At 41.9% G+C, this 16,774-nt stretch overlaps 1 protein-coding gene across 3 annotated transcripts in view; it reads left to right on the top strand.

Moving 5' to 3' along the window:
* FBF1 (Fas binding factor 1) overlaps positions 1 to 16,774 on the top strand; it is a 45,435-nt gene that overhangs the window by 11,064 nt on the left and 17,597 nt on the right. For all 3 annotated transcript variants that reach the window (XR_012716896.1, XM_075277222.1, XM_075277221.1), the window contains 15 exons: positions 462 to 851; positions 1,153 to 1,236; positions 1,327 to 1,415; positions 1,890 to 1,933; positions 2,670 to 2,759; positions 3,618 to 3,718; positions 3,872 to 4,078; positions 4,159 to 4,266; positions 5,870 to 6,009; positions 7,124 to 7,242; positions 7,323 to 7,445; positions 9,649 to 9,834; positions 11,291 to 11,467; positions 12,055 to 12,192; positions 13,210 to 13,348. Coding sequence is in view for 2 of the 3 variants with exons in the window: in XM_075277222.1 (XP_075133323.1) it covers positions 462 to 851; positions 1,153 to 1,236; positions 1,327 to 1,415; positions 1,890 to 1,933; positions 2,670 to 2,759; positions 3,618 to 3,718; positions 3,872 to 4,078; positions 4,159 to 4,266; positions 5,870 to 6,009; positions 7,124 to 7,242; positions 7,323 to 7,445; positions 9,649 to 9,834; positions 11,291 to 11,467; positions 12,055 to 12,192; positions 13,210 to 13,348 (2,135 nt within the window). In the remaining variant the exon portion in view is untranslated. The remainder of the gene's footprint in view (positions 1 to 461; positions 852 to 1,152; positions 1,237 to 1,326; positions 1,416 to 1,889; positions 1,934 to 2,669; positions 2,760 to 3,617; positions 3,719 to 3,871; positions 4,079 to 4,158; positions 4,267 to 5,869; positions 6,010 to 7,123; positions 7,243 to 7,322; positions 7,446 to 9,648; positions 9,835 to 11,290; positions 11,468 to 12,054; positions 12,193 to 13,209; positions 13,349 to 16,774) is intronic.

Genomic DNA, 16,774 nt, shown 5'->3' with positions numbered 1-16,774 from the left:
GTCTACAGTGGCATCATGTAAATAAAGCTGTCATGGCTTGCTGTAGTGACTTGGCTCCAGCCTATGATTGACTGCCCGAATCACATGACCAGTTTGAGACCAGGACATCAGCGGGGTACTGGTGAAGAATTGTAATTAAAAGTTTTATCGAAATTTATTACTTTAGCATATTTGGCAGTGTTAAAGTAGTTCTACCTTCACATAAAGTGATGCCATATGGCTAAGATTTATGGTCACTTTATGATTGCCAAGAGTCAAGACTGTAAGAACTCCACTAATCTTATAAAAGAGGCCACCTTCTGTGGAGGGGACAGTGGCATGCCCCGTTTAAGGGCATTGGGCCATACTGCAGTACCCTGTACAATGGTGCTGCGCAGGAGAATGCTTTTCTTAAACTGCAACTAGTGTTTTTTGTTGTTTTTTTTTTTTACCACTGTATTTGTCCTTTTATACATACCCAGATTTTCAGCAGAAAGTAATGGAGCTATCAAACCAGATACAAGATCTCGCTCCTCCACCCCCGTTGGTCGTGGTTCAGCAAGAGGGGAGAAAACTGGAGCTGATTGGTTAGGTCTCAAAGATGAAGATGTTCCTGATCTGACTCCTTCAGTTCCTTTAAGAGAGCCTTCACGAAGCTCTACTCTCACACCTAGTTCTGCCGGCCGACCACCATCTGGAACTAAAACTGATGCTAGATTGGCCCCTGAGCCAAAAACCTCCCAGATCGACACCCTGACTGTGCAACAGGAAGATGATGAGTGGTTGGTATCTGCATTGTCTCGGAAGAAAGCCCAAAAACAAGAACAAAAAGTCCAGAATCAGAGTGGTGTAAAAGAGAGTTCTGCAGGCAGGTCAGTGAGACTGATCAGTATTTGTATTGTCTACCTTATAGATTATTGAAGGATTAGCTCACATCAATGTTGAGTGTAGTCCGTCAAATCTGCTCCCCCTCCACTAGTAGATTTCTGCACATGAAGGCTACTACTACAGTTGATCTGTGCGTAGTCTGGGTGGATAGGTCATCAGCATGAAAACTCAATCTGGTGCCGCAAACACCTTTAATACCAATATGCATGAAACTGAGGTATGTCTGACGGTGTCTTATGTATTTAGATTCCTTGTAGTGTATACTGATTTTACTTCTTTACACAGTGGTCCTCCATTACCTTCTGCAAGCACCACAGAGCGTGGCAAGACCATTCAAGAGAGCCCACCGGTCCTGGCAGAGGTATCTGGGTAGGTATTATTGAGAGTCATACATCTTATCTTATATCTTTATATATTCTCTAGTCATCTGTGCTCAGAAAATCTTTTTTTTCCTCACAGAACTCCTCTACCGTGGGAGACTGGTGTAAAAGCGCCATCTTCCACCCCTACTACATCCTCCTCCATACAAAAAGAAAACCCTGTGTCAGGTACCATGTCCTGCAACCTCTTATGTATTGTTGTAAAGACCTAAAATAAAAGGATCAGTGCGCACCACTCTATCCCATGGGGTCCGGCTCTCTGATGGTGCTCCTGGTTTCTGTTTACCACCGGTGTACTACATTGTGGCTCAGTGATGGCAGCCATGATGCAAGAAATGTGGCAAATGACTGTTGTGGCTACTTTGTTGGCTTCATCAGTCACATATTGTCCACTTGTAAAGATAGATCGCTATGATGGTTGGAGAGTTGGAGCTGGATCATCTGGTGACAGGGGAGTACTGATTCTTTTTTTATGGCATATTGCAGCTGCTAATACATTGTTTATATGTTTAATAATCCCTTTAAGTTTCCCTACAGTTCAGTGGCGTGTAGCGATGCTGATAGCATTGTATGACCTGTCTTATCCTTCTACTACTGCATCCTTCTTCCCCCAGCTCATGTCTCAGTTCTCTTGTTTTCCAGCTCCTTTACCAGCGCCCACAGAAAAAATCAGAGACAGAGAACAGGTTGGTCTATAATAACATAATACTAGAATAAACAGAATAAATCTGTTGTACATTGAAAGATAATCTTAATGCCTTTAGTGCTGTCAATAATGCTTTTGTGGCGCCCAATTGTAAAGGGGTTGTCCAGGAAATATAGAACTGGGGCAGGAGGCTGGGGAAGGTGAAACATTAAAAAAAAAAGAAAAAATAACTAAAATAAACCCCAAATATACTCACCTATTCCTGGTGCTCGGGTCTTCCCTGCCGCTGTACCGTCCATTGTGACTGGGGGCTTCTTCCAGTGGATGTCCTCGCTGCACGTGACTGCTGATGCCTTAGCGGTCACAAGAAAGGACCCAGAATGTCACTCACATACATCACTGGTGTTGTCCTGGGTCCTTTCCCAGTCTACTGCCCCAGTTCTGTATTTCCTGGACAACCCCTTTAACATCTCACACCACTTGTGGTGCCTCGGTACCACCTGCTTTGGGGTATCAGAAGCCCAGCAATTTAGCCTTCTGCTGTTTCCCCTGACATAAGGGGGGGGTCCTGTGTGTGCTCTATTATAAACACTAGAGACTTTGGGCATAAAATACATCACATATATGTTTTAAAACTAAAGAGATTACATTGATTATTATAGGAAAAGCCTTGAAACTCCTTTAACACTTTGCATTAGTTTTTGCTTAGACCTCAATTCTGTTTGGAGATCCAGCACCAGAACTCAAACTCTTTGCTTTGTTTTTTATGTCTGCAGCCTTCTACTGTTCCATCGAAGATCCAAGAAGACACAAAGGGATCTCGCAGTGAAATCTTACACAGCACATTACTGGAGCTTGAGACTCAGGTATGAAAATTTTGGGCTATATAAACTTAGAGAAATATTTTTTCTCACAGATTGTGAGGGTATGCTGACATGTAACCTTTACTTGTGCGTATATCATGATAAGATGTGCAGGCAGAAGGTCTGAAGTGTATTACAGTGGCCGCAAAGTGGATGAGATTTGTTAAAATCAGTTTTTCATGCTGCAAAAAAAATATCCGCTTAGAAACTGACATGTGGTATGCATTGCCATGTCAAATTTCTTTGTAAATTAATAGTTCAGGTGAATATAAAAGTTTAGTAATGTATATTATCATAGGCTACATTTGAGCATCTTCTTATCAGTCCACTCTGGCCTGCTACACTGCTCAGATCTGTAGTGAACACAAGTTAGAGCTCAGACAGATCATGTTACATAGAAGTCTATGGAGAGGGGAAGAGGAGTAACCTGAAGAAACACACAAAGAGATCAAGCTGTCTCAGGTAACAGTGATTGTTTAGCGTACAGTATTTATAGTAGGTTTCAGCAGGACTGAGATGTATATAAATCTGGTGAAGAAGATACCTTACTGCTGTATGCTACATCTGTGTCTCTCTGCTTTTCACTCACTCCGCTTCCGTAAGAACCCGTGAGTGTTGTAGTGCTCCAAATTGCCCTGACAGGTTCCCATTAAGATCTGTTGTGGATTGTCCCCTTTAATGTCCGTTGGGAAGTCAAACTTCTCAGCAAGACCCAATCCCAATTGTTGCTTTCTACCAAAATTTGCATATGCCCCACTCCTCTTTTCCTCATGCAGATACCACCTTCCCTGCTTATGTTTCTCTACATGCAAGTTTGTATGTGGACGTACCCCAAAAGTTCATGAATTGTGTACATTACAGGTAAGAAAACTTCAGCTGGAACGCGAACAGCAAAATCTGTTACTGGAGATGTTGCAACAAAGGCACAAAGAAGACCTTGATATAATAGAGAATTCACACAGGTTTGTGGTCATCTATTTTGTACATTGAAAGCAACCACTCATTATGATGTCTCTACTCCTGTTTCCCCATATAAAGATCAATACTTTTTACTTGCAGACAATACTTTGTTATTGGCATCTTTGCAATTTTATTTTTTTTACCTGTTTTGCTAGAAACCGTTTGAAGCTACTAGAAGATTCTGGGCACCAGAGAGAGGATCGTCTACGACAGGAGAACCAGGAGCTTTCTGCACAGTACATTGCCCGCTGTAAGAGCGCAGAGCAGGAGAAAGCAGAATTGCTGTCTCAATATCAGAAGAAACTCACCGAATTTCAACAGGAAAAGGATATGGAAATAGAAAGGATACGAGAACTTCAGAGGTGAGGCCGAAACTCTGATCGAACCAATACTGTCATGTAGGGCAATGATCATACATATTCACCCACTCTTCATCCTTTAGGGTATCTGTCCAGGAAATGTGCAAAGATCATGAAGAACAACTGCAGCGGCTCAAACGCCTCAAGGATCAGGAAATCGATGCAGTGACCAGCGCGTCTTCTCACACAAGGTGTGTCTCCTCTTCTGCATGGCCCATTGACTAAACTGATTCACATAATATGCATCTATGGGATGCATATAACACCTTATTACAGGCAAGATATGATAGCTAGTAACCAAAACAGTCAGAAAAATATTGACTACTGGGGGAGCTTAAAGCGAAGCCTACCTCCAGTCAACAACATGGCAGAAATGAATAGTACAGGTGAATATAAGAAACTTTGTAATATTTATTATTAAGAAGATCTGTTTCTTTCTCTTCTCTTTCTTTTTTTTTTTTTTTTTTTTTTGAAGGGCACAAAAGCGTAGTATACCCTACTTTTGTGCCCATCCAAAAAATCGGAGTGGGTCCATTCTTTTTAAACATTGATGTCCTTGTAAACGGATGACTATCCATTCACGTCTGTTTTTGTTGCATCCATTCAATGGAAATTTGATGTAAAAAAACGGGATTTAAATAGAGCTTTACTTTGAATACTATTAATGATTATTTTTACAGCACATCAGTGTTTAAAAGCAACGCCATCCAAGACTGATTATAACAAGGGCGAAGTGGGTTGTAATTGCCAATTTACCTGTAACTGTATCGGCATCCACTGATATAGTTGATTACTATTGTTGGTTATGGGAGTGGAGTACGTGTTGGGCGAACAACGCTAGATTTGTCTTGTGAGGTTCACCTGATGGTTTCGTTTGGATTGAACGGGTCCAAATTGGGCAATTATTATTATACTCTGAGGCCTTTACACTTGAGTCTATGTGCCATTATGCCATGTGACTGCTGAGGTCCAATCACAGGACTCAGTGGTCCCTGACGTCAACTAAGAGGCCCAAAGAGGACAGGAATTCATGCAAAAACCTGGGGTAGGTGAGTAACTCTGTTTGTTAAATTTGGTCACCTCCCCTGGGTCCCTGCTTACTATACATCCAGTTCAGACATGTTTGGTCCAAAGAAAACTACAGGAATCTTGCAAGTACCGTATGAAGTGAACCAAAATAACTGATGTACACAAAATCACGGCGATTATCCAGGGTGACGTTCGGTTTTGGTTATTTCTCTATTGCTTGCCCAGCCATAGGCCATATCATCACTACCAGAATTCTAGTCACACCAAATATTGTTGGGATTTCTCTTTTCTTCACTCGCATCATTTTGTTGAATTGACAAACACAAACCATTGACACTTCTATTTTTAAAAGTATTTTTACTTTGCAGCATATTTCCCACACCTGCCTAAAACTTATGCACAACACTAGATCTTTAAAATGAAGGGAATCATGGCACTGATTTAACACTTTGCTTGCTGCTAAGTTTTTACTGCCCTATGGTAATCGGTGCAGGAGCATAGGGGTCCCAGAGGTGTGACCCTCCAGCAGTCAGAAAAGGATAGCATATCCTAACAATATGGCATCACTTTACAAGATGCCATCTTCTACGAGCTGATCTGGCTCCAGTTTTAATAGTTCTCTTAGAAGCCTATAAAAGTTTGTACGGTCCTGTAAACACATATAAAGTGTCCTATGAAATACGCCCCCCCATCCCCCACTACGATCTTACTCAGATTTCTTCTAAGACACAGTATTTATGTCTTTTAGTTCTTTATCTTTCTCAGGTCATTAAATGGAATCATTGAACAGATGGAGTCTTTCTCCCATAAACTCGGAGATCTTTCTGTGCGAGTGGAGAGCACCCAAGTGAATACATCCCAGGAGTTAGAACTTGGAGCCCGTCAGAGAGAAGGACAGCTGAGAGGTATGGAAACAAGCAGCAGGCAGGTCTTTGTATGGGCGTGTTAGGAAACCATGCAGACAATCCTTAATGGTAATAAAGTCCTATTACAGCCCTACGAGACAGAAATAAAATATTTCTTATTATTATTTTGCTTACTTAGGGGGCATTCACACAGAGTAACGCCGGGCGTGTATTACAGCCATACACGCCGGCGTTACGGCAGACTGCCGAACACCTCCCATTCACTTCAGTGGGAGCGCTCGTAACAAAGGCATTTACGAGCGCTCCCATTGAAGTGAATGGGAAGTGTTCGGCAGTCTGCCGTAACGCCGGCGTGTACGGCTGTGATACACGCCCGGTGTTACTCCGTGTGAATGCCCCCTTATAGCGCCAATATATCCTGCAACACTTCAGAGACGTATAAAGCAGACCTTTCTATTTACGTCATTGGTTGGGAAGGATTGTATGGAGAGGCCTCAAGAGCTGAGCCCCCTCCATGCAAGATGGGTGTCGTCTGTATAATACAGCCAACACTGACTGCAACTGTTAACCCTTTAACCCTAATCATGGGCCGTGCTGAGGGCGCTGTCATATTGTACCCAAAACCTGATCGGAGGGTGGCAACTAGTTGCCAGAACAACCAGGAGCCTGTTGTAGACTCCCAGGTCTGTCATTACTGCGGTTCTATTACATGTTCTAGTAATAAAAGTTAGTGGCTTTTATCTCTTATAGTGAACACCATAGTAGGCAAAAAAAATCAAAATGACCAAATCACAGTTTTTTTTAGCTCTTCACCCCATAAAGCAGGTGAAGACATTTTTCCAGAATGGTATTAATAAACTCATAAGAATCTGGCAAAAATTTTATTTTTTTTCAATTGTTTCCCAGCTTTTCAGTACATTGCATAGAATATTAGATGATATCATTACAAAGTATAATGTCCTGTAAAAAAAATTGTGGAATTTTGGGAATAAAAGGCAAAAATCAAAAAATGAAGAATGGCTACGGTGAGAAGGGGTTAAAGTAAAGAATCCATTTTTCAGTATCTGTAGCAGATGCCTCCCTGTCATGGTCACAGGAGTCAGTATAACTCCAGATAAATTCAGGATCAACAAATTATGTTTATTGTTTTTAGCACTCCAGGAACGCCTGACGCGACAGCAGAAGGATATGGAGGATGAGAGGAACAATCTGCGGGTGATCATAACCAATATGGAGACCCGGCTGAGTGAGCAGAGTCGTCTTCTGGAACAGGTATTGTGTCCTTCTGATTATTGGAAATGTCCTGTCTGATAAATTGATCTCGTATTGAGCAATGCACTTGCTCATGACAGGAACGTTGGAGAGTGTCTGCAGAACAAGCAAAGGTGCAGTCCCTACAGCGCTCCCTTGAGGAGGAGAAGAGAATCACGACCCAGCAAATGGCTATGGAGAGAGAGGAACTGGAAAGGGCAAAAGTAAGAGCTCTGTGAATGATGGTCTATGAGACTTGAATAACTTTGTCATGTGTAGTAGGGTAACTCCAGGGATACATGTTGTGGGGAAGGTAACTCAGTAGCAGCAGTGGTGCAGACCTAACCAAGCAAAGACAGGGACACAAAATATGCAGGAAACTGGTTTATTTAGAAAAAACAAGAAAATAAATAAACCTTGACTTCAGACTCAAGATCTGGCACACTGAAGCTGAGGTATATTCATCTGTCATCAGTGAAGAACTGCGCCGGTGCAGGGAATACAGCAGCAGACTGAGTATGAAGGCTACAGAGATGATTTGGGACACCAAAGGACCTGCAGGTGGTTTAGTTTCCCAAATTGCTCTTCCAGGTTCCCTTTAATATTGTCTATAGGTAAACCTCTTTTGAACTTTCTATATTACATGATGTCCTGTGTCTGGCCAATGAGAGTCCCAATCTACAAGTAGCATGCACAAGTTGCAGTCCAAGGGGTAGATAAGTAGTTGCCTAATATCTCTACCAGGGCAAAGTTTGGGAAAGCAATAGAATGAAGTATGCAAAGATACAGCTTGTCTCAATTTATTTTCTTGCTTTCCTTATTTCATTGAATTTTATAGACATTAGGTTATCATTGGATAAAATTGGTGCGGTCTGCTGACCAAAATCTATATTGCCATCTTTCGCACATCAATAACTGAGAACATTATACTGTAGAATAGCAATCTCTCCATAAATGACCTGTGTGATCTGTCTGTGTGAAGCCTGTCCTGCAGGAAATGCCAGGTTACACGTTAGCCATATATTTATACATTCCTCTGCTCATAATAAAGATGATTTATGCTCTGCATATCATGCCCATGTTGTGCTTACATTCCCACCTGACACATGTATACTTACTGTAAGCTATATATCTGCTGGCCTATATACATGATGAGTGTAGCTATGTGCTGCTGTCACAAAGTGACTTTCAGAAGCCATTACTGCTTTATATACAAGAAAAGTGCTTATAAATGTGGAATGTGCCCTAAAGGACAAAGGTGAATGTTTTTTATACAGGGTCACATATTTCTGGGTAATATGATTTGGATGTTTTATTCTCTGATTGCTCCCTGTCAGTAATGTACAGTGCCAGCACAGAGTAACCTTACAGGGTTATTCCACATCTCTTTTAATATTGATGAAGATCCAACTCACCCATGTCAAGCCTCCATGCACACAACTGTTTGCATGTTTTTCACGACTACCACACTGACCCATTCATTTCTATGCCCGAATATTATTATTACGGGATCGTGTATGCAGCATTGAGCCCGGGGAAAAACTCAGGAGAGGCCCTAATTCACTGATAGAAGTGAATGGAGCTGTGTAAGGCATAGGCAGCACATGGATGTCATCTATGGGCCCATCCTGGCCTTCAGTCACAGCCCAGCTACATGCTTATGGTTGTGTACACGTAGCCTTATCCTGAGAAGGATGGGGCAGAGACTCATCTGAATGGAGTTGTGCGGAATCTGCACTGCTGTGCCCTCATTCTCCGGATCAGGGACCGACCTCACAACTCCTGAGAATAAAGGTGCCGCAGCATTATACCATTACTTTAAGAGAAATAGCCCTTTAATTAGAGTGGAAAATTATTCCAGACAGTTCCACTTTAAAGGGGTTTTCCTATCTGCACAAGTTATGGTGTATCCACACGCTAGGGTGTAACTTGCACAATCGTTGGTTGTCCAAATGCTCAGATCCCGACCATTGAGGAGAGCAGGGGAATCTTTTTACCCCCCTTCTGAATGGAGCAGTGGTCCTGCAGTACATCCATTGAAATGAATAAAGCGGTGCATGAACTGCCTACCACTGCTTCATTTAGAATGGGGGACAAAATTCCCCTTTTCTGCTGAACAGTGGGGTATGAGCAGTCATGGCTCTGTGGCTGCGGTATAACTTGTCCAGATCTGAAAACCCCTTTATTGGTTTGGATGAAATGAAAAGGGATCTGCGTTCCCTAGAAACACTGCAGGATCTGCTTTCCCTAGCATCACTCCAACCCGATGCTTGTATGTAATCCCTTTAATTAGTGATTTAGGCTTCCTATTTGACTTCACTGCTGTTTGGTTGCCATTGAGAAGAGTAGATGGTTCTCCTGTGAAAAGTCAGGATTATATAAACTCACTTTTCCCTATAATAATATATATTTTATTTCCCTGGACAGAGTGCTTTGCTGGCTGAACACCAGTCTGTCATGACTCGCTGTGAAGAAGAGCGAAAGAAACTCGCTGCGGAGTGGTCTGAATTTCATACCCAGCAGAAACTGAGTAAGGAACGATCAGAGAAAGATGTCAGCAGAGCAATGATGGTGGAGTCCCAGAGAGAAAGCGCCATTATCAGTATAGCCAAGGTATGTACTTAGGTCTGTAGTCTTATCCATCTGATACTTCTCTGTGATATCTTGGATCAGCACCAATTTACTACAGTCACTAAATGCAGATCTGAAAAAGAGATTTACTGTTTATTTAAGGGTGAAAAATGGGGGCTCAAATTACTACTTTAATAGCGTATAGCAGGGGTAGGGAACCTTCGGCTCTCCAGCTGCTGTGTAACTACAACTCCCAGCATGCTCCATTCACTTCCATGGGAGTTCCAAGAACAACAGAGCAAGTATGCATGCTGGGAGTTGTAGTTTTGCAACAGCTGGAGAGCCGTACGTTCCCTACCCTGGCGTATAGGCTACCCATTACTTAAAAAGGTTGTGTTATTAAGCACATGTATCCTCTAGCCACAGGATAGGGAATAAGTGTCATATTGCCTGGTAGCCAGTGATCAGGAGAATGGAGGACCAAAGGTCCCTTTGTGACTTCTTGTGAATGGAGCAGTGTGCTTGTGTAATTGGCGCTCCATTCACTGCTATGGGGTTGCCGGAACTGCATTTTCTGGTGTCACCTGCAGCCCCATAGCAGTGAATGGAGGGCTGGTCACACACAAGTGCATTGACAATCTGTTCACAAAGAGGAGGCATAGGGAACTTTTGGTCCCCTGTTCTGATTGCTGGAGGACCTGGTATTTGGACCCGCCATGATCTGACACACTTATTCCCGATCGTTTCTCTTGAGGATAAGTGTCCCAAAAGTGTCCTTACTGGCACAGCCCCTTTAAGATTTCATCACTTGCCAATGGCTCTAATGTGTTATGTCCATCTAATGTAATGTAGGTTGTTACAGTGGCCTGGTATTCGAGCCTGTGCACATATGTAGTCTGCCTGTATGGCAGACTTTTATTCTAGAAACAGCACCACTTTTGTCTATAGGCCGTGTCTTACTAGACTACTGTGTTGTCCGGCTCTTTTTAAGTTTTTTGTTTGTTTTTTTTTTGTTCCAAAGTTCAAATAAATTCTCTATTCCTCGTAAAACAGGTTTAAACTACAAACATGGCATATGAGCAATTCAGCGCCAGGTTGTAAGCAATGCTGGGAGCAGTAAGCTTCAGAAACCAGCTGATCTGTGGGGGTCCTGACAGTTATACCCCCGATGATCTAAAATTGTATACCTGCCTTAAGAACAGGTCATCAGTTGTTTGTTTTTTTTGTTTTTTTTTAGGCATTTGCATAGTACTCTTAAATATGTCTATAATATAAGTTATAATAAGTTGTACACAACAATTTGTGTACAACTTCTTTTTATTTTAAAAAAGCAAAAAAAAAACCAAAAAAACAAAACAAAACAAAAAAATCTGGAAATCGGTTCTATTTGGTAGGATAGGTTATCTCTTTAAGCACTTGGCTTCTCTGACTAGATTCTATGACTGCAGTGCCCTCTGCTGGTGGTGCTCTATATCTACTGTGTGTTTCTCTTCTTTAGGAACAGGCCGAGCTGAAGGTGCAGTTCAGTGAGCTGCGGAACAAGGAGCAGCAGCTGCTATTAGACAGGGAGGCCTTGGAAAAAGAGAGACAGGAGCTGAGGCTTGAGAAGGAACGGGTCAATGCCTCTGCCCTACGTGTTCGACAACGGGCTGAGGAAGTAGAGAGTATGAGCAAGGTAATATTCACCTAAACCCAAACTGGCAGAATTTTCAGGATTCCAAAATAAGTGGCAAAAGCTCCAGCTGGGATGCTGAATAGAAATTCTATTTACACCTCTGTTCATATTCTTATGACATGCATATTTATGTTTTTACCCCCATTGAATGAATAGCAATATAAAACTTACTTTTTGTGGTATAGGTCTTTAGAAAAATTGCTCTGGTTCTAATAATAATAATACATTTTATTTATATAGCACCAACATATTCCACAGTACTGTACAATTTGTACAATTTTCACTTGAATGGATTTAAAAACTGACTGCCGGGTTTCCGTCCCCTGTCCAGTTTCTCAGGGCAGAAGACGGAAACCCAGCTGGATTGGCTAAAGCGCGCACGGGTGCAGATGTGAACGCGCCCTCAGCTGTTTGTCACACGTCTCTCCAGGTCATTTACTGGAAGTTGCTATGATTGTCTTCCATGTTAAAGATACCATGGAGTTCTCATCTGGTCACCAGTCACTGTATAAGCCTGCTTGTTCACATTACACTGGCTACTCCAAAAATACACCTATATGACCACCCTCATGTTTTTGTCATTGCAGCTCGCCTCTCAGCGTTACGAAGATGGAGAAAAAGCCTTAGCCGAAGCCAAAAAAGTAGAGTCTGGACACCAGGAAAGGCTGAGATCCATTCAGGGGCAACTAGAATATTTGAGACAACGCGAGGAACATCTTCACCAAGTAGGAAATAACATTGAAGAAGAGGGCTACAGTAATATCACTGGCATTATAGAAAGAAAAGCGAAAAATACATTCTAAATCCAACAACAGCCACAGTCTGATCCACATTGTAGTATAGAAATATGACCGATGGGACAGGGTTACCAGTGCTGGAGTGGTCTATACAGGGTGGTATCCACAGGGCAGGTTGGAAGTTTGACAAGCTCAGATGTATTTTCATAAACAAGATATCAATGGCCATAAAAAGTTGACAAAACAACTCCTATATAATGTACTAACAAGTATTGTTGTGTTGGATCTCCAGATAAGGGGTAGTCTCATGTTATAAGGTAATGAGACAAGGTAATATTGCTTGGATAAGTCATCACTTTAGGATATTTATCACTTCATTGAGGGTCCTAGAGGTCGGACTTTCACAGATCATAATGATGTCGGTGACGTGTCCCCTTCACAGTGTTTTTTTCTTGCACCCCAGCCACCTAGCTGTGCAGGGAACTGCAGCTGGTCCCATTTACTTGGCTCTATTGTGCAGGTAAGGACTGTGAAGGGGCTGCACAATACAAGTATATATAAGTCACTTTGTTCTGAGGATCGGTCGGGGTTCTAGAGTTTTAAAGCCTCTCCAATCTCAAAGTAATCATTTAATAAGATGATAATATCCCTTTAGGTATAATAAATGTTGGAGAAGTATCATGCTAAGTTAGCGCTGTTGCCTTGCTGTGCTGGAGTTTGGAGGACATCATCTGCAAGACGTTTGTACAGTCTCCATGTGTTTGCGTGGGTTTCCTCGGGGTATTTCTTCCCACACTCCGAGACCTACTGATAGGGAATTTAAATAGTGATCCCTATATGGGACAGCGTCTGTAATGCGCTGCAGAATATGTTGGCACTATAGAAGTAAAAAGAAATAAAATGTTTGTTAATCTAGCATCAGTATTCTAAACCTACATAAATCTGCAGTTAATGGATTTATATTGCCTTTTCTATCCTTAATCTTCCCGTCCATGCTCTTCACAGGAGCGTATAAATCTGGCACATCAGAGGAGACAATTGGATCAGCTTAGACAGGGGCTTCCCACCACACCATTGCTGCTTCCTAACAGAGACCTGGAGCCTGAGCACATACATCCACTGTCTACATCACTTCCTGCGAATGGTGAGACTGCTTTTACCAGTGACAGCTATTTTCTGACAGAGCGATTACACTTAATTTTCAGACAGACGGCAGACTCAAATTCGATTTGCGGCCCCATACTGATTTTTCGTAATGACTACATGACTATGACTATGTGATCTGTGGGGGTCTGACCTCATAAAGATCATATGTCCTAACAGCCTCCAAGTGCCAAAAGCTGCTGCTAGTGGAGAGGGAGCAGCACTGCAATTTCCCATAACCACCTCTATGCAATGGACAGGACTTCTGCACCTTCCGATGGGTTGTTAGTATTAAAAATCAGGTTGTTGGGATAGAAAATCCCTTTAATACGAAAAAACAGATACTATGACCAGATGTTTTCTATTATCACATACTGAATGGGGGCTACAATAGCACAGCTGGGCCACTGCACAGTATACAGAGTCATCTTCTTCCAGCTCTGTACACTGTGCAGATAACAATTGATCTGTGGGGTCCTGGGTGTGAGACCCCCACTGAGCTCATATTAATGATCTGTACTAAGGAAAGGTTATCAATTGTAGGTCTTGGATAATCGCTTTAAAGGGGTTGTTCAGGACCTGAAGATAATCTATCCTATGGATACATCACCTTTATCGATTATCTGTATTAGATCGGGCAGTGTCCAACCCAGACCCCATCCCGAGCAGCTGTTTTGGACATCAGAAGCCATATGCTCGGTATATGGCTGGAAGCAGCGCTGCCCCTATTCAAGTGAATGTGAGCAAAGCTGTAGTTTCAGGCCGCACCACTACAGTGCATGAAATAGGAGCTGTATACAGTTTACGGAGCTCTGTATACTGTAGTATTGATATAGGGCAACTGCAGACCTGCTCCCGTTCACTTCAATAGGAGCAGGGCTGCTTCCAGCTATATATACCTTTATATACGGCTTCTGGGGGCTGCATTAGCTGATTGGTGTGGGGTCTAGGTGTTGGACTTACACCTATCCTGTGTATATTTCATCCGTATCAATTATCTTCAGGTCCTGGCAAACCCCTTGAAGAGGTTTATGACTCTTAGCATAGACTAGATGTGTGCAGTTCCTGACGTGTTTCTGCTGGGTGTTGTGTGATTTCCTGGGGAGTTTTTTGTGCCCTTGAAGTAGTTTTAGCAGATGATTCGTTTTTCAGTTCTTATATTCAGAGCCCTAGAAATGACTTTTTTGATTTTTTTCAGTGTTGATACACTTTTCTAGATGTTTATGTAATAGCCCTTGTGTATAAAATGAAGCGAAAGAGGGACCGTCCTCCTTGTGGAAGATGAAAGGAAAACCGCGCTCGCCCAGGTACAATGAAAAGACTTTATTTTGCACAACGCGTTTCGAGCATACTGCTCTTTCTCAAGTGCATATGATCAACCTTAAAATTAACAACAACATCCAGAACAACAATAAATACTTCAAAATTTAGATAAATAGTTAAAATACAAAGGCTAAGGATATCATGATAAGGTCCAGTAAGTTGCTACACTTATGGACTAAGCTAAGAGAATTCTAACAGTCTCATTAGATGTGTGAATAATCACATAGAATAGAACTGCTAAATGAAATAAACCTTACTAACACAACACAAATAGGAGAGATGATAATCATTGCAATCTAAAACATTATTCAGCTTGTAGGTGAACATAAATAGCTCACTATAGATAAAACATACAGATCAGGCCATGTTGTAAAAAATCCCTCAAGCACTAAATAAAGTGCCAGGGGAGTCACTCAAATCCTACTTCACCATAAATCCTAATGGTTCTGATGGGAGGATATAAACACATAACAAGAATACATGACAAGTAAGTGGGAAAACCAGCCTCTGTGCTTACCTTCCCTAGTTGAGGGTTAGTGCTTGAGGAAAGCAACAGTAGGTTGATTATTTATACAATAAGCGGCAGGAAGTGACATCACACGGCAGGAAGCCCGTGACCACGTTGCCAGTGTAACACATCCCGGCGTCAGGTATCGGGCAACTGCGCATGCGCGGGCTTATGAGTCCGATACATAGTGCGGTCAGTTAGGAACACAGTTATCGGGTCGCATAGAATACCAGCGATCCGAGTTCAATTCCCATCATACTCCCTAGGACGGATGACATCTATATTTAACAACTTAAAACCTGCATCTTAAAAACATAAAAAAATATAAAAAAAATTTCCCCATAGGCAAAAACCCTGAGCAAAAACAATAATACATAAAACACTCCTATGCAAGCCTCAACAGGAAATATCCTATAAGAGATGATGGCAGTAGTCAGAACCTGTTGGGAGCAACTAGGAGACCCATATCTAATTGGTGCTATTAACATGATAATAAAACTATATAAGATTAAGTAAACCAAGCTAAAAATTAGCTGAAAAGTGACTAATGAACCAAAAATAATAATTAGAAGAGTATAAAATTAAAATTAACCTCAACCCGAGAGATGGTAGGGGCTGGATTATGGCAATGCTGAACTTTATCTAGTAACATCCTCCAGCATTTCATTTAACCCCTTAGGCACCAGGCAATCAAACTTATAAATCCAAAAGATTTCCCTCTTTTTAAGAACCCCAAATCTGTCATTAACATAAGTAGGAATAAAGTCTATAGGGGTAACTTTGAAGCCAATAAAGCTACTATTATGATGTCTGGCCGCATGTCTCGATACGCTATGTTTCATATAGCCATTCGCCACATTTGAACGGTGTTTGTTCAACCTATTTCTTAGGGGCATAGTGGTGCGGCCAATATACTGGAGCCCACAAGGGCATTCTAAAAGATATACTATATAAGAGGATGCACAGTTCAGATGGTTAGGGATAGTAAAGGTTTCTTTTGTAACTTTACTTGTAACTTGTTTTACCCCATTAGAGATAGATAAACAGCATTTACACCGTCTCTTGTTACAACGGTAGCTGCCCGTCTGTGTGGGCGAATTGGCCAAGGTAGAGCGTGATTGTTTTCTAAAGGGCCTCAACCTACTCGGAGCTAATATACTTTTAAGCGTTCTGGCTCTCCTGAAGGTAAACTTCGGTGCTGGAGGTATAGAGCTTTGTAGGTGGGGATCATTCAAAAGGATCGGCCAATATTTCTTTATTATGGTTCTGATATTTGTATGAGCACCACTGTAGGTCGTTAGGAAGTTACATTTGAACTCTTCCTGGTGCCCCCCTAGCCGAGGGTTTAGACAATCACGTTGGGATAGACTAGCTGCTTTTTTCTGGGCTGCTGCGACAACCGCTTTAGGGTAGCCTTTTTCGTGGAATCTTTTGGACAATATAAGGCTTTGTTCTTGATAAGTAGATGTTTGTGTACAGTTCCGCCTTATGCGTTTGAATTGCCCGTAAGGCACATTCTGCTTCCATTTCCTCAGATGGCAGCTTTTGTAGTCCAAGAATCCGTTGCAGTCAACTTCTTTAAAGAAAGTTCTAGTA

The sequence above is a fragment of the Leptodactylus fuscus genome, chromosome 6, assembly GCF_031893055.1.
Source record: "Leptodactylus fuscus isolate aLepFus1 chromosome 6, aLepFus1.hap2, whole genome shotgun sequence".
NCBI classification, from domain to species: Eukaryota; Metazoa; Chordata; class Amphibia; order Anura; family Leptodactylidae; genus Leptodactylus; species Leptodactylus fuscus.
This window is presented reverse-complemented; position numbering and strand designations above follow the sequence as displayed.